This window comes from Rhinoderma darwinii, chromosome 3 (assembly GCF_050947455.1).
Source record: "Rhinoderma darwinii isolate aRhiDar2 chromosome 3, aRhiDar2.hap1, whole genome shotgun sequence".
Classification (NCBI taxonomy): Eukaryota; Metazoa; Chordata; class Amphibia; order Anura; family Rhinodermatidae; genus Rhinoderma; species Rhinoderma darwinii.
This window is the reverse complement of record NC_134689.1, coordinates 266,204,605-266,223,205: the sequence shown is the minus strand read 5'-3', so window position 1 is coordinate 266,223,205 and position 18,601 is coordinate 266,204,605. Positions and strand designations below refer to the sequence as shown.

General features: G+C 39.5%; 1 protein-coding gene across 2 annotated transcripts; it reads left to right on the top strand.

The window, feature by feature from the left end:
- The first annotated feature begins 1,715 nt into the window (after positions 1-1,715).
- LOC142749618 (transient receptor potential cation channel subfamily M member 1-like) lies at positions 1,716-14,375 on the top strand. Of its 2 annotated transcripts, XM_075857883.1 has the most exons (6): positions 1,716-1,795; positions 6,058-6,271; positions 10,130-10,254; positions 11,025-11,196; positions 12,306-12,480; positions 13,898-14,375. In XM_075857883.1, exons 1-6 carry the CDS (start codon positions 1,793-1,795, stop codon positions 14,055-14,057), a joined length of 849 nt encoding a protein of 282 aa, XP_075713998.1. In that variant the 5' UTR covers positions 1,716-1,792; the 3' UTR covers positions 14,058-14,375. The 2 variants fall into 2 exon arrangements, with proteins under 2 accessions (XP_075713998.1, XP_075713999.1); XM_075857884.1 differs by lacking the exon at positions 13,898-14,375 and having other exon boundaries at positions 12,306-12,559.
- The last annotated feature ends 4,226 nt before the right edge of the window (positions 14,376-18,601 follow it).

The window sequence follows — 18,601 nt, the reverse complement described above, 5'->3', positions numbered from 1 at the left end:
TTGGTTTTCTTTTAATAAATGCCAATCATTCAAACTGCATACCTTCTAATAAAACCATCATAAACATATAACCATTTGAAGGGTTGAATGGGATTAGAAAAACATGGCTGCTTACTTCCAGAAACAGCGCCACACCTGTCCATGTATTTGGTATTACACTTCATTGCCATTTTAGTGAATGGGGATGCAATACCACATACAATCTGTGGACTGTTGTGGCACTGTTTTTGGAGAAAGCAGCCAGCAATGTTTTTCTTATACTGTACAAGGAGTATAGCCCACTACACGTTGAATAAGTAATTATTGGTGTGTATTCTAGGGCGTTTATTTGCCAATATTTCCTATTATCTTGTATTATTTCCCAAAATCCATGTTCTAGCCCCAGGTACCTACAACTATGTTCACAATGCACAGTGCATGGGCCAGAAGAACTGGTCAATATGCACCATCACGTCTATTGCTCGATGCTGTGCTTTGCATAGTCTACAGGACGTGAAGTTGGAATGGTGTCACTCGCTGACAGTAACTCCCGTCACTAGACAACTTTCTGCACTTTTTAGCTGCTGCCTACCAAGCACAAGGCTTGCTGAAATCTTTCTGAAGTATTTCCTAATAAATTGCTACATGAACCTATGGCCATTCACATTACAGTAATCTACAGACAACCTAGTGTAGGGTATGAGGGGTGGTGCATGACACAGGGATTCAAGGGCAGAATCGTGTTTCATGAACCACCTCTACAGATCTTGTCATTACACAGTATATCACTTTTCCCCAATTCTACAGGTCAATTTTATATTGATTTTCTCATGACAATTCCATCTTTCTATAGTATTGGCTTGTATGCTCAGGCTCTAAAAGAGAGTATATATTAACAATGACTGGAGTGGCTTCAAAATATCTATGAAATGCATCTTGTTAGGGAATAAATGTAACATTTCTCTGCTTTATGACATAACATGTGGTGTTGTTTTCCAAGAAAAAAGGCAAAGTTACACTCAAATAATGTAAAAATGTTTTCTTTTTATTTCGTTTTTTTTTTAGGGTCAAAAGGCTTGGATAGAAAAGACATTTTTCAAAAGAGAATGCATCTACATAGTTGCCAACAGCAAAGACAGCAACAGGTGCCTGCCACTCTGTTTCCTACTATAACTAATATGAATGTGCATGCCATTAAATAATTATGCTTGTCATTTTATATTTTGTATTAATATTCTATTCTTTCAATCAATCAAACTATCAATCAATCAATCGATCGATCAATCGATCGATCGATCGATCAATCAATCATCTGTCTTTCCATCCATTAACTTTATATTATCACATGTGGGACACTGCATTCTGCGGACTGCTGGTGTGTTTGCAAGGGCACATGAAGGAATTTCAATGTCCTCTCAAATAGTAATTCCTATAATAGCATTATATTCAGGCATTGCCAAGTATGCAATTTCAGAATATATTAATGTAGATACTTCTGTTTTCCATAATTCTTATGGCTATGCCTGGTATACCTGAACACATAGAAGAAGTCTACTGTATTATGTAAAATGAATATACATGTGATGGATCTGTCATGAAGTGTTGGTACACTGCTTTCAGATGTTGCTGTGGTCAGCTCATTACTCAGCATGTCCCAGCTCCTCAGAATGCAATAGCTAACAAGAATGGAGAAGACAACAAACAACTGGAAGCTGTGCCTGAAAAATGGTCGATTGGTAAACACACACAGTTGAATCCCACAGATGCATTTGGGATACTGGAGTTTCAGGGTGGTGGACATTCAAATAAGGCCATGGTAAGTAAGACAGGGTGAATGTCATACTATAAGAGAATTATTGTTTAATATAGAGAAACTAAAGCTACAAAAACATTAACAATTTCTCAGTGGTGTATTAGGCTGGATTCACACGAGCATGTTCGGTCCGTAAAGGACGGAACGTATTTTGGCCGCAAGTCCCGGACCGAACACACTGCAGGGAGCTGGACTCCTAGCATCATAGTTTTGTGTGCCTCTCCGGGGAACTACTGCCCCGTACTGAAAACATGATTACATTACAGTTGTCCCGCAGCCAGGTAGGGACTCCTAGCGTCGTACATAACTATGATGCTAGGAGCCCAGCTCCCTGCAGTGTGTTCGGTCCGGGACTTGCGGCCGAAATACGTTCCATCCTTTACGGACCGAACATGCTCGTGTGAACCCAGCCTAACTTAGATTTACTATATACATGTAATAAAGGTCTATTAAGCAAAGCCAACAGGTTAAATACTAATTCCTTAAGGGAATACTATCAGACTATAGGAAGCTGTGGTGTGCACAGAGTTTTAACAAGGGCGGTTTCAGACAAATACACACAACATTCAGTATATATTGCACAACACAAAGCAGACACAACATACATAATACACACATGCAACACAAAGCACACACAACATACATAATACACACATGCAACACAAAGCACACACAACATACATAATACACACATACAACACAAAGCACACACAACATACATAATACACACATAAAACAAAAAGCACATACAACATATATAATACACACATACAACACAAAGCACACACAATACATAATCACACATACAACAGAAAGCACACACAACATACATAATACACACATACAACACAAAGCACACACAACATACATAGTACACACATACAACACAAAGCACACAGAACATACATAATACACACATACAACACAAAGCACACACAACATACATAATACACACATACAACACAAAGCACACACAACATACATAATACACATATACAACACAAAGCACACACAACATACATAATACACACATAAAACACAAAGCACACACAACATACATAATGAACACATACAACGCAAATCACACACCACATAGATAATACACACATACAACACAACACAAAGCACACACAAAATACATAATACACACATACAACACAAAGCATAAACAACATACATAATACACACATGCAACACAAAGCACACACAACATACATAATACACGCATACAACACAAAGCACATACAACATACATAATATACTCACACAACACAAAGCACACACAACATATATAATATACACATACAACACAAAGCACATACATCATAAATAATACACACATACAACACAAAGCTTACACAACAGCGGCAGCCCCTAGAGTTTTCTTGCACACACACAACATACATAATACACGCATACAACATACATAATATACTCACACAACACAAAGCACACACAACATATATAATATACACATACAACACAAAGCACATACATCATAAATAATACACACATACAACACAAAGCTTACACAACAGCGGCAGCCCCTAGAGTTGTCTTGCACACACACAACATACATAATACACACATACAACACAAAGCACACACAACAGCGGCAACCACACATACAACATACATAATACACACATACAACACAAAGCACATACAACAGCGGCAGCCATAGATTCAAATTGACAGTCCCTAGAGTTGTCTTGCACTATTAGGCCACGTTCAGACGTGGCGAAATTGCTGTTGAATTCCGCTGTGGACAGTCCGCAGTGGAATTCTGCAGCAGCCGTTTTTTACATTTGTTTCTATACATTTTTAGGAAACTTAGTTCAGACATTGCGGAAAATAACTGTGCGAAATTTAGGCTACGGTGCAGAATTTTCCCTCCGCAGCATGCACATTATGTTGCAGAGAACCAGCGGAATTTCCCTGTGTATTTCATCCTTTGCAATGCAAAAAGTGAAATCTGTGGCAAGTCCGCTGTGATATATGCAACGTCTGAATTACCTGTCAAATATGCAAATGTTGCTGCAGATTCGTTGCATAATTGCCCCGAATCTGCACCAATATTTGCAGCGGAAAAATTCTGCCACTAATAATTTCTACTCTTAATGGAGGCGATTTGGGTAATTAACGGTATGTTAGGAAATGCCTCCAAAATAGAGCTTAAAGGAGTTGCCCAGTTTCAGCAAATTAATGTAATTTTTTTTGTATAATTAAAAGTTATAAATTTTTTTAATATACTTTCTGTATTAATTCCTTATGGTTTTCAGGATCTCTGCTTGTTGTTATTCAGTAGGAATCTTCATTGTTTACTACCGGAGAGACTACCAAGAAAGAATGATCGACTAAGGCACATGAGAATACAAAAAATATACAAATTTTATTACATAGAGACATTGAACAAGTTAAAAATGGAACAGAGGATAAGTCACACAATAAAAAAGACGTCAAATAGATCGTGAGCCAGATATGGTTGTTTTCTCAGCGTGTTATAGATGGGCATAGTAATGCAGCAGCACAAAAGATAAATGGAGTCAAGCCAGACTGTAGAGAAAAGGTCAAACTAAACTGCAGTGGATATATGGCTAGTATCTGTAAAAATGGGAGCGGTTCCTAAATAGGGACATAATATGCACCGCAACCAGTCTACAAAAAGTGTAGGAAAATGTAGAAAGGCCAATCTTAAAGGGAATGTGTTGCCAGCAAAACATGTATTTTTTTTTTTAGTTAAACATTTAGTGTGTGGGTGATTAAACATTGTTCACATTTTTTTTATTTTTTCACGAGTCAGGAAATATTATAAATTAGATTCTAATTTATAATATTTCCCAGCGCTGGTCACTAGATGGAGCTATTCCCAAAATTGCAGCATTGCATGTGGTAAAGCAACCACATTGCTTTTTGCTGCAAAATTGGGATAAAATCACTCGCTCTAGTGAGCTCTCAGCATCCCCCCCTCCTTTATTCTGGCTAGTGCCGGGATAAACGAGGGGATTGAACGGTCAAACCTCCTACACTGTGTGTCGCCATTTTTTGAGCTAACACACAGTGTTGTAGGTTTACATACAGTAGTAAACACGAACGTACATAGAAATCTCTTATCTGCTCCTGCCGCCGCGGCTCCCTCCGGCCCGTCCGCTCCGTCTGCTGCCGCTGCTTCATGTGCACAAGTCCGGAAGCCGCGACCGGAAGTAGTAATCTTACTGTCCGGGCGCGACTTCCGGTCCACAAGAAAATGGCGCCGGACGGCGCGCATTTCAAATTGGTCTGTGTGGGAGCGGCGCATGCGCCGTTCCCACACAGACGGCGTACACAGAAGTGGATGGGACGGGGCCCGTTCGCAGTCCCTATGGGACTGTGGCTGCCGTGTTCCATGTCTGTATGTGTCGTTAATCGGCACATACAGAAATGGAAAAAAAAATGGCAGCCCCCATAGGGAAGAAAAAGTGTAAAAATAGAAAAAAGTAACACACAAACACACAAATAAATAAAAACGTTTTTAATAAAACACTAACATAAAACTGACATGAAAAAATTTGGGCGACACTGTTCCTTTAAATGCAGTTAAGAAATGACAAATTCAATGCAGGCTGCTACAAAGAGACAGAGATTAGTTTGAACATACCAGTGTACATTGTGAATGTGGATGAGACGTCTACACCCGACGCGCGTTTCGGCACCTGCCGTCGTCCGGATTTAAGGTTGGCCTTTCTACTCATTATATTAGAAGGCATTATCTAACCTAAGATTCCTCCGTGTGAACCTAGCCCTACTGTACTAATGCAGAGGCTGCAAAGATTCCGGCTAATGGCAGTTTCCCGCTGGGGGGGTCAGAATTCTGAATCCCTGAATCTCACACAATAGGTGCATTCATGTAAAACCTGAACCTGTCATAATAAATAGGGCGTATAAACCCTGATGCAGAAGAGCGCAGAAGAAGGTTAGGGGATACAAGGCTGGGAGTAGTAGATTTAGTATCCTGACTCTGTTCAATACTTTTGGGCACTGGGATTTAAACTGAAGTTTAGAGTTGGGCTGGTTCCTAATATATTAGGGAATTGCATAAATAGCAATTACGCATGTTATCTTCTGAAAAAAAAAAGTCACTGCTATTAATGCAACACTCACATATAGAGATAATATATAAAGTCTAAAATCAATGAATTGTTACTATATCTTGCAGTGAGAAGCAGGAAACGTACTATATTTGTACCCTCGTCTTGTCTTTTACTATGGTAATTGTCTTCTTGTAGTACATTCGCGTATCTTATGATACAAAGCCTGACTCTCTACTTCACCTCATGGTAAAAGAGTGGCAGTTAGAACTCCCCAAGCTTCTAATCTCTGTACATGGAGGACTCCAGAACTTCGAAATGCAGCCTAAACTCAAGCAAGTCTTTGGGAAAGGATTAATCAAAGCTGCCATGACCACTGGGGCCTGGATATTCACTGGGGGTGTCAGTACAGGTAAGAAATTTAATAAATCACTACCTGTTTTGTTTTTTTGTGATATCAGTATTAAAGCAGCTTTTATATCACAACACCTACAATGCTTTGTGCAAATTCCATAAGAAATATCATGCATTGTGTATATAGGAAATGTGGTCGTGCATGTGCGTGGCCCTATCCACTGAAGTCTATGGGAGCTATGGAGACAGCCAGATCAGCAACTCCCTAAGGGCAAAGCCCCACGTGGCGGAATTGCTCGGGAATTCCGGTGCGGACACTCCGCAGCGTTAATCCGCAGCGGACCCGTTTCTCCATTGCCTTCCACTTCTTTTTAGTAGGCTTCGTTTAGACGAGGCGGAAAATTCCGCTGCGGAGCATAGGCATGCGGTGCGGAATTTGGTGTCCGCAGCATACAATGGATGTTGCGGACCTGTGGCGGACTGGTTGCGGACTCATTGCGGAAGTTCTCCATTGACTTCAATGGAGATTCTAAATTCCGCAATGAAGTCCGCAGATGTCATGTACATGTTATGTGTGCTGCGGATGCGTATTGGTTTTTTAACATGACATTTCTTCATTCTGGCTGGACCTATGTATTTCTAGGTCTACAGCCAGACTGAGGAAGTCAATGGGGCTCCCGTAATTACGGGTGACTCCGTGTGTGCACCCATAATTACGGGTGACTACGTGTGTGAACCCATAATTACGGGTGACTACGTGTGTGCACCCGTAATTATGGGAGCGTTGCTAGGCGACGTCAGTAAATAGTCACTGTCCAGGGTGCTGAAAGAGTTAAGCGATCGGCAGTAACTGTTTCTGCACCCTGGACAGTGACTACCGATCACAATATACATCAACCTGTAAAAAAAATAGAAGTTCATACTTACCGAGAACTCCCTGCTTCTTTCTCCAGTCCGGCTTCCCAGGATGACGTTTCAGTCTAAGTGACGGCTGCAGCCAATCACAGGCTGCAGCGGTCACATGGACTGCCGCGTCATTCAGGGAGGTCGGGCTGGATGCCGAAAGAGGGACGCGTCACCAAGACAACGGCCGGTAAGTCTGAAATTCTTTTACTTTTACTAGGGAAAGTGCTGTCCCTTCTCTCTATCCTGCACTGATAGAGAGAAGGGAAGTACTTTCACCTCAATACGCAACGACCAGTCCGCATCAATTTACTGCCCATTTTGGGCAGAGCAGCAGCAGAATCTGCAACGCAGATTCTGTGCGGCATTGATGCGGACAGTAGCGGAAGAAATCCGCCATGTCTGGGCATGCCCTTTGGCTTCATAAGAGAGGACCACACTCAAGCATGACAAACTTTTCACCTCTTCTCAGCTGGATGGACTGTGTCTGAAAATGATCCCGATCCTGCACAACACCCTGAATTTTATGAAACGCAGATTCTGTGCGGCATTGATGCGGACAGTTGCGGAAGAAAACCGCCACGTGGGGCCATGCCCTAAGGCCTTCTTCACACACAGAATTTTTCTGGTATTTTAAACAGCATCAAATATGCGTCTAAAAAATGCTACTTTTATTAAAATGAAACATGCATTTTCATTTGGTGTTACTTTGTACATACTTTTTTTCTGGCGTTTTTGAGATCTTAACCAAAGCCTATGGGAAAAATCATATAAAAACGCCACACCCAGAGCATGCTGCGTTTTGGAAAAATTCCACTGACCACAAAATTGCCTGAAAAACGCCACAAACCAAAATGCAGTTGTGTGTAGTGCATTTAATATTTTACTATAGATTTGAATAAATATCTGGCCGCACTAAAACACGCCACAAAAAAACGAAGAATGCACAAAAACATAGCAAAAGTCTGTGTGTTAATTCGTTTTTATTGGCATTTTTGCTGTGTTTTTTTAATGCGATTTTTTAGTTCGACCAGATGTTACATTAAAGTCTATAGTCAAATATCAAATGCACTACACACATCTGCGTTTTGGTTTGTGGCATTTTTGAGGCAATTTTGTGATCAGTGGCGTTTTTTTCCAAACACAGAATGCTCTGGGTATGGTGTTTTTTTTCAGGCATTTTTCCCATAACCTTCTCTATAGGACTTCAAATTCGCCATAAAAAAAAGTATGTACAAATTGACACCAAATTAAAATCCCCACAAAAAAAGTAAACGCATGTTACATTTAAAGAAATACTAGTGTTTTTTTATGCAGTTTTAGGCCATGTTCAGACGTGGTGGAATTTTTCTGCTTAAAATGTTGCTGCAGATTCGTTGCGAATTTGCAGCAACATTTGCATATTGACAGGATATTCAGACGTTGTAGATATCACAGCGGACTTGCTTCCGATTTCAGTCTTTGCAATGCAAATGCTGAAATCCGCAGTGAAATTCCGCAGCTTCTCCGCAACATAATGTGCATACTGCGGAGGGAAAATTCTGCATCACAGCCTAAATTCCGCACAGTTATTTTCCGCAATGTCTGAACTAACTTTCCTAAAAATGTATAGAAACAAATGTAAAAAACGGCTGCTGCAGAATTCCACTGCGGACTGTCCGCAGCAATTCCGCCACATCAGAATGTGCCCTAAAACGCCTGAAAAATTGTGTGTGTGAAGGAGGGTTTGGGCATGACCACACGTAGCGGAATTGCTCTGGAATTCCGCTGCGGACAGTCCGCAGCGGAAATCCACAGCGTACACGTTTCTACATTGCCTTCCACAGCTTTGTGGTTGGGTTCGTTTACACGTTGCGGACAATTCCGCTGCGTAGCATAGGCTGCGGAGCGGAATTTGGTGTCCGCAGCATACAATGGTTGTTGCGGATGTGTAGCGGACTTGTTGCGGACTCATAGCGGAATTTCTCCATTGGCTTCAATGGAGAGTCAAAATTCCGCAATGAAGATGTTATGTAGATGTTATGTGTGCTGCGGAGCGTATTGGTTTTACTAACATGACATTTCTTCATTCTGGCTGGACCTATGTATTTCTAGGTCTACAGCCAGACTGAGGAAGTCAATGGGGCTCCCGTAATTACGGGTGACTACATGTGTGCACCCATAATTACGGGAGCGTTGCTAGGCGACGTCAGTAAATAGTCACTGTCCAGGGTGCTGAAAGAGTTAATCGATCGACAGTAACTGTTTCTGCACCCTGGACAGTGACTACTGATCACAGTATACATTAACCTGTAAAAAAAATAGAAGTTCATACTTACCGAGAACTCCCTGCTTCTTCCTCCAGTCCGGCCTCCTGGGATGACGTTTCAGTCTAAGTGACGACTGCAGTCAGTCACAGGCTGCAGCGGTCACATGGACTGCCACGTCATCCAGGGAGGTCGGGCTGGATGCCGAAAGAGGGACGCGTCACCAAGACCACGGCCGGTAAGTATGAAATTCTTTTTCATTTTACTAGAGAAAGGGCTGTCCCTTCTCTCTATCCTGCACTGATAGAGAGAAGGGAAGCCTCTTCACCTCAATACGCAACGGCCAGTCCGCATCAATTTAATGCCCATTTTTGGCAGAGCCGCAACAGAATCTGCAATGCAGATTCTGTGCGGCATTGATGCGGACAGTAGCGGAAGAAATCCGCCACGTCTGGGCATGCCCTTTGGCTTCATAAGAGAGGACCACACTCAAGCATGACAAACTTTTCACCTCTTCTCAGCTGGATGGGCTGTGTCTGAAAATGATCCCGATCCTGCACAACACCCTGAATTTTATGAAATAATTTTTAGGAACATGGATAGATTTTAAATTCGAATTTCTATCCATTTAGTGCTAAAGTGTTTCTACATCATCAGACACATATATTGTAGGCATCTGTGAGGAAGAAAGCTACTTTTAAATTGTACGTTGAGGAACTTTCTACTGCAGTGATATTAATACAGCAGGTTAACATTACTTATTGCAGGTGTAATTCGTCATGTGGGCGATGCCTTGAAAGACCATTCTTCCAAGTCCAGAGGAAGAATATGTGCCATAGGAATTGCACCTTGGGGTATTGTGGAAAACAAGGAGGATCTTCTAGGAAAAGATGTAAGATATATGATTATGGTTTGGTAGTAGCATTGTGCATGTCTAGCAGAGTAACAATGTTTATTAGTACTCACATAAAACAGTGCTAATTTTAGGATTTTATAGCATTGTATAGTATGAACTGATAATTCTATCAATTGTGAAATGTAGCATATAAATAACATAATGTTGCTGCACATAAGGTTGTGAGGCACTGGCTTTTTATCATGTAGGTTTTTCCTGAGACTATTGATTTTTTACACCATGACTTAAAAGGCTATTTAATCTTTCTAATTACTTTTTGCTAAAAATAATTTTTACTTTTTGAAATACAGCTGCTCTGTATTCTGTATACAGAGCAGCTGTATCGTTCACTAAGGCCTGAATCCGTCACGTCCACTTAAATGTGATCGGTAACAGCTCGTTCCTGAATGTTAGAGACACACAGGACTCGCTGACACTGAACCCATCAGTCCCGCGGACCTGAGGGGTACGGGTTTCAGCACTAGATACAGCTGCTCTGTATACAGGATACAAAGCAGCTGTATCTCAAAAAGTAAAAATTATTTTTAATAAAAAGTATGAGGAAAGTTGCACCAAACACACTGATACACATTTTTATTTAAAAAAAAAAATAGTTTTCTAAGGTTTACATAGCCTTTTCCAGAATTTTCTTACATATTATGTAACAAATTCAAAAAATATATTATTAATAATATAATAAATTACAAATCAGTAAATAAATGAATGAAAGTAATAGTGTCTATAATTGATTTCATTTTATTAAACAGGTAACAAAACCTTATCAAACAATGTCTAATCCTTTGAGTAAACTATCTGTGCTGAACAACACTCATACACACTTCATATTAGCGGATAATGGAACCCTTGGAAAATATGGAGCAGAAGTCAAGTTAAGACGCCAGTTAGAAAAGCACATATCACTTCAGAAAATCAATACTAGTAAGTGTGGTAATGTAGTAAGTTCTCATGGTCTTCATTCTTTATCCATTATGTAGTTCCACAACAAATCTGTCACAAAAATATATCTGCACATTTGTCCTGCCAGTAATTATCTTTTTTTAAGGTTACCCTTCCAACCCCAACAATATGTGAACTAGTGTACATGAAACACCTTTTTTGTGTTTTGCAGATCACATGTAAACCTTAAAGGGGTTTGCCCACGAGAGACCTTTATGACATATCCACAGGATATGTCATAAATGTCATATAGATGCAGGTCCCACCTCTGGGACCCGCACCTATCTCTAGAACGGGGCCCGTAAACCCCATTCTACCTCTGTGTGTGTCGGCTGATTTCCGACTATGAAGGTGAAAACAGCGTAGCTCGCCGAGCTACGCTGTTTTCATAAGCCCCATATAACTGATTGGTAGTTATGGAAACAGCAGTGATGTCATCTATGGGAGAAGTGATGTCACTTCCACGAATTTCAGGTTAATTTGAATAGCTGTCAGTGATGCAAGCAAATGAATATGTTATTGTTTATGAAAAGGGGTAACAAATCCTGTCTTAAAAAGATAAGTGAAGACCTCTAAAAACTTCTATGTAAAGGTGCTATCCCAGATTATAAAAGAAAATCTGCTTTTTTTCAGGAATAGTGTTATATTTACTTGAATAGGGCTGAGCTGCAAAACCAGACACAGGCCAGTTACAGGAGTGGCACTGTTTCTGAAAAAATATCAGACCCTTTTTGCTAATCTTGGACACCCACTTTATGCTTTCCATGTCATCAAGCATTTTAGTATGTATGCATTTCCATATGTAATTACCATTACATGTCATCTATTAACATTTAATTTCTAGGGTATGATAATGTGACACATGGGTTTCCCTTTGTCATCCTATGCCTGGGAATAAACAGGAGGCAGGGACAGCAAAGGGATGCTCAGCTGTCATCTCCTGCACCAGTGTGACCAATATAGGTATATTAATTTTATTTGATGTAGTGTATAAATTTACTCAAACATTAGTTTTTTTGTTTCCATGTTGATTGCCATTCACAGTTTCAATCGATTGTAAAGCGTTTTTTTTTTCTTTGCTTATGTTGTAGGACTAGGACAAGGTGTACCAGTGGTAGCACTCATTGTGGAAGGAGGTCCTAATGTTATCTCCATTGTCCTTGAATGCCTGCGTGAAGAGCCACCTATCCCTGTAGTTGTCTGTGATGGAAGTGGGCGAGCCTCTGACATACTGTCCTTTGCCCACAAATACTCTGAAGAAGCAGGGTAAGATTTCATGTTGTTTGTAGAGTTTTTCTATGATCTAACAGTCTTTTTCCATGAAGTGAAATGAGTTTATCCTCCAATCTATGTATGTGTTTTAGAAATGACAATACAACCAGGTTTATGAGACCATTACACTTTAATTTAATTTAATCTATGAAAAGTTACAAACACCCCTTAATATTTTGGGCCTTCTGAAGAGAAGATATAAGTTAAACAGATGGACTACACTGGAATGTCTACCAGTCTGTTCCATTAGATGTGTATAAAAAAAGCAGTAATGAACGGGGAATCCTTTTGGGGAATTGACACCCCCTCCTTTTATCAGCTGAGATACTCACCCTCAGGTATCGGTAGCACAGTAGGGTTCATACTTTTTTAGACATGTATACATTTGAATAGGGTTATGTATATGCATATATACTTATATTTAACTTTTTAGTATTCATGTGCAAAATTTCTGCAATCGCAGTAGTCACGTGTTATTTTGGTTGTATGTGATTAACCATTTCCAAGTGTACATCGTTCCGCTTTCAGAAATGTCAATTCATATATCTATGCATGTTATATTTGACATGGATATAACGTCGCTGGTCCACATTCAGGTCCAAGACAGACCTTGGAACGCGTTGTACGTTTTAATAAAACCTTATTTACTTTGCAAAATACCTTGATGACAGCGCCTATATATTCCTGCTTTGTTCTACACATCTGATGTGTTACATGAGGCCCTGATTCCAGAGTCCTGCAGTTTGGGGCAGCGGTCATGGATCCGAGTGAATTTACAAACACGTGCGTTCTCATTGTTGTGCCTGTCGCACAACATCTTCCAAATAGCATTATTTTAACATTTAATTGCGTTATATCCCCATATCCATTGCACTATGGAGCGCTCTCCACTTTTCTTCAGTCTGTTCCATTAGGGTGTACATTGTCAGGCGCAATGAAATGTCCAGAAATCAAAATTATAGTCTATTGAGATTTTTGACCAGTATTAAAAAAATGGCAAAAAGCTAGCTTTCTTTGCCGCAATCGGCATCTATAACATTTTATAAATGTAAGGAGAAAGAGGCAGCACTCCAAGGTTCAAAAAATAGAAAGTTTATTCACCCATCAGTGAAAAAGGTGCAACGTTTCAGCTGCTCAATGCAGCCTTTGTCTATTTTTTGAACCTTGGAGTGCTGCCTCTTTCTCCTTACACCTTCTCTTGGATATAACATTTTATAGTTACTACTCATAGTTCAATCCTACCACTTTGTGAATTCAGCCAAGTGGGATTGTCTCTAGAGGTTTATAATAAAAAATGGCAGGCAGGCATCACATGGCAAGCTATGGGTATCAATGTTCACTGCCAAAGTATGTAAGGACAAAATGTTTTTTGCTCTGGCTATTTTTGTTCTTTTGTGTTGTGTATTTTTAGGATTATCAGTGAATCTCTTCGTGATCAGCTTCTTGTTACCGTTCAGAAAACATTTAACTACAGTCGGAACCAGGCTCACCAGCTCTTCGTTGTCTTAATGGAATGTATGAAGAAAAAAGAACTGGTAAGACCATCACAGCAATGTGACTATGTGTTCTAGACCCTGGGCAGTTAGACTTTTTACAGACTGAGAGTGTGCTGTTAAAAGGACCTCTCAAAGAGGCCAATAGTAGTCATGTACCAACTCTGTAGTCCCAATAGCGATGATAGGTAATAGCCTATATATACTGTATACACTAACAGAGATGAATTGTCCCTAGAGAGAAGGTATTGTCCTTCACATAATAAGTAAATGTGATTATAGTAAATACTCGGCTTCAAATGACCATTATATGGCACTCTGAGTGCCATATATTAAATGCCCTCACATTTTTTTGGGGGAAATTTTTTTACTGAGAGCTCTAATCCCATTTTGCCATTAAATATATGTCTGTGTGACAGCCTACTGAAATATTTTACAGTGATAAATACACACATATATATATATATATATATATATATATATATATATATATATATATATATATATATATAGTTGGGTATGTGATGAAATGTTATACCCCTGTGTCTTGCATCAATAAAGATTTTTATGTTCCATTCGTCTTGTCTATGTGACTGATCACTGTGTCATTATTCATGCAGCGTACAATGAGAACATTGCCCTTCCCTGCATACCATCAATGTCTAGCTGGTCATGGGGCCGTGTCTAATTTGCAAATAAGTGTGGATTTACCAAAGCAGTCATATAGGAAGAATCATACAAAGGGGCAGCTGTATGTTTTTTTTTACAATAAAAATCCTCATAATTCTTTACATTTTGACCAGTTTATTAGACAATGTCCCAGTACAGTCATATGACTGTCAACTGACTATATGAAATAAAACCGAAGGGTGAAATATAAGGATAGATGATTAAGTTACCTAGATAAGTGTACAGCTTTTAAATCAGAGCCTTTAAAAGTTATTGCTAGAGTACAAATATAAATTATAAAATGTGTTATTTATTGTTTAGTGTATATTATTATTTTTATTATTATTTATGATTCATTATTAATGATAGTTTTATTATATTCTTCAAGCCATTTCCCTAGTAGAAGTTACAGTATAATCTTTCTCACAGTAATGTCACATTTTTCTCCTGGTTTTTGGCTTACAAATACTCATGCAAAATACTGACGATAATACCCCTTGAAAGTGCCCTAAGAACCAGTGTCATAGAGTAACAATTGACCCATAAGTAATTTTTTAGAATGTTTGCTAAGCTTGCAGACACTAGAGCACATCCACATGTACTAAAGGGAACATATACTGTATATTGCTCTGGCTAGAAAATGAGAGCTAAGCAAATAGAAAAAAATATTGGTATTAAATGTCAAATTCTGCTCAGTATTCATTGTTACTGTACTACAATACTCTCTGTTATCAGCAGTAAAAATGTAGTAACACAGAGAAAGTCAAAATTACATATTAAAGGCACATATTAAACGTGGTATAGTAGAGGAATTACAATGGAATGTACAGATTTCTTCATTTACGGTGCAATGATGGACTGAAACAAACGAAAATAAATGAAAATGACCAGGGTTCCCAACAAAGTGGAACAGCTGGGCACAACTGACAGGTGCACAAATTCATTGGATACTTGGGAAATCTTACTGGGGACAGGGGGCACAAAATTAATCAGATTCCAAGACCTAAATAAATTAACACCACGGAGTATGGAACAAAATAAATATATAAATGGATATATACTGTACACCAAGGAAATTGGCACACTTGGGGGGAACAGGCAACATTCAAGGTTCTGCCTTCCCTTGAGCAACAAAAGAGTTTGTCCCACCACTGCCCTATTGCTGTACAACATTAGGTCAAATGTGTCCATGATGATGAACGTCTTAAAGAGAACCCTTCACCTCACCTGACATGTCTGTTTTGGTAAATAATTAAATTCCCCATGAAATGACAATTCTGGAGCATCTTTTCTTAGAACTCTGCGTTGTGTCATTCCTCTGTTATTCCTCTTAGAAATGTATAAATAAATTGGGTGTTACCAGTTAGGGGTGTGTCCCTACACAGACTGACACTGTCCAATCAGTACTGACAGAATGAAACGGTATATGGACACGCCCCTTTGACAAGGGGAATGGAAACACCCAGTTGTCAATTTATCCATTTCTAAGAGGAATAACAAATAAACGGCACAACACAGAGTTCTAAGAAAATATGTTCCAGAATTGTTATTTCATTGGGAATTCAAGTATTTACTAAAATAGGCATATCAGGAGACAGGTCCTCTTTAACACTAGAAACTAAACAACGTTGTAAACTGCCCCCACTGAATGAAAAATCCTGTTGCAGTCCTGACATGAAGTAAATAATGACTGTAAAGGTTTATGGTTTATAACTGCACATGTATAACTACAAATGTTACTTCACCTACACGGCTGCAAGAATGAAGAAAATGTTCTAGATTTATCTATGTTCATTGTTGATAAATATTGTAGCAATCATCTCCCAACGTAGTTAAAAAAAAATCATATTTTATAACCAATGTGTTATATACCACTTTTAATAAGTTTTGTTTCTGTAACGGATGGTCGTACGGCACCTATACTGCATCTAAATAACTACATATAACATATATATATATATATATATATATATATATATATACATACATACATATAACTGCATATAAAAGCTACAAATGCAGTTTTATATATTTTACGCTGCTGCCTCCACTGAACTGCAAAAAAAGCTGTGATTGGGCATGCTATAATAAATCATATAATCACAGTTATGTGTCTTTAGGTCTTTGAAAAATCCTATAATTTTACATTATATATCTTTTTGGCGCTTTTTTATTTGCACAAAAGCTACCTTAGGGCACAGCCAGACGTGGCGGAATTGCAGTGGAATTCTCCTGCGGCCATTTTTTACAGTTGTTTCAATACATTTTTAGGGAAGGTAGTTCAGACGTTGTGGAAAACTCCGCTGCGGACCATAGGCTGCGGTGCGGAATTTTCTGTCCGCAGCATGCACTGTCTGTTGCGGAGAAGAAGCGGAATTTCACTGCGGATTTCAGCCTTTGCAATGCAAAAACTGAAATCTGTGGCAAGTCCGCTGTGTTTTCTGCAACGTCTGAATTAACCTGTCAAATATGCAAATGTTGGTGCAGATTCGTTGCGTAAATGCCGCAAATCTGCACCAACATTTGCAGCGGAAAACCACCGCCACGTCTGGCCATGCCCTTATGTATACTGTATGCCTTAAAGGGGTTGCTTGGATAACTCTGTAACTTTCATTGACTTTAAAGAGGAAAGTTGCACACATGAGTAGCCATCAGTCTCCTCCTGGATGCAGCTGGCTAGCTGGGGACCCCTGTTCTCCCGATAAGTAATGATTAAAACCCATCCTGTGGATATTCCATAAATCAAGTCAAAGTAAAGTAGACAAGTTAAAACAAGTATAATATTTACCTTTCTTTGCTTTAAATAGCATCAAAGTCTAAAAAATACTAAAATCTTCAGTAACAGTCACAATTTATTTCTCCTATATCAGATGTGCGCACATGTACATTTCATAGGAATACAATTATCCTATGTGTTTTGTGGAGTGTGGGAGGAAATTAGAGCACACATAAGAAACTCACAAATGCAGAAAGAAGATAGAGCTTAGCCGCCATGACTCTAGGCAAACTATTTGCTAAAGGGTAAGGTCTCATGCACATGGCTGTATTCAAGATCCATATAACATGTCTGCCATATGTAGCGCTCATAGTCTGTAATGAGCCCATACTGTACAATGAATGCTCCTACACATGCCATATTATGGAAGTATTTTGCGCTAGCAGCATTAGGCTAGATTCACACGGGCGTTGCGCATCTTGGACGTGAAAAACTACCGTTTTTCACGTCCGAGGTGCATCCGTACTCTGCGATGCGGGATGCGATATCACGCATCCCCCATAGATTAGAATGAATGGAGGGATGCGTGAAAAAATAGGACATGTCCTATTTTCTCACGGACCCTTCACATGACCTACATTGAATTTTATAGGTCCGTGTGACGGCCGTTGTTTCAACGGCCGTCACACGGACGTTTAACACGTTCGTGTGAATAAGGCCTTACATGCAGGTGAGAATATGGTGCCTCACAGAAGTACTATGCGGCAGCACATGGAGTGAAATATGGTTACACTGCGGACCCAAGTGCACTACACACATCGCCGTATGCCTCAGTGCACATATTATTGATATGTATTGATATGTGCATGAGACCTTACATGATTTTTAACGAGATGTAGTGTTTATCAGTAATAAAATATTCTGAAGAACAAATTAAATGTTTTATAAAATTAGATACAACTGTTAACCACTTCTCACACTTCGTAGTACTTGCACATTGCCAGCAGAGGTGGATTCTTGCTCTGGGACATACTAATATGGCACCAAGATTGTGTAAGAACTCCATTTGGACCTACACAATAAAATCTCCAATGTCTACTCTATAAAGTCTTTGTACACTGTGATCACTACTGGTTACGGTGTACATAAGACAAAGAGGAGGGTCCTTTCTAAGTGTCACAGGGACGCCCCATGTCACGATCAGTGCCATATTTGGGCAGACAGTCCAGTGACCATG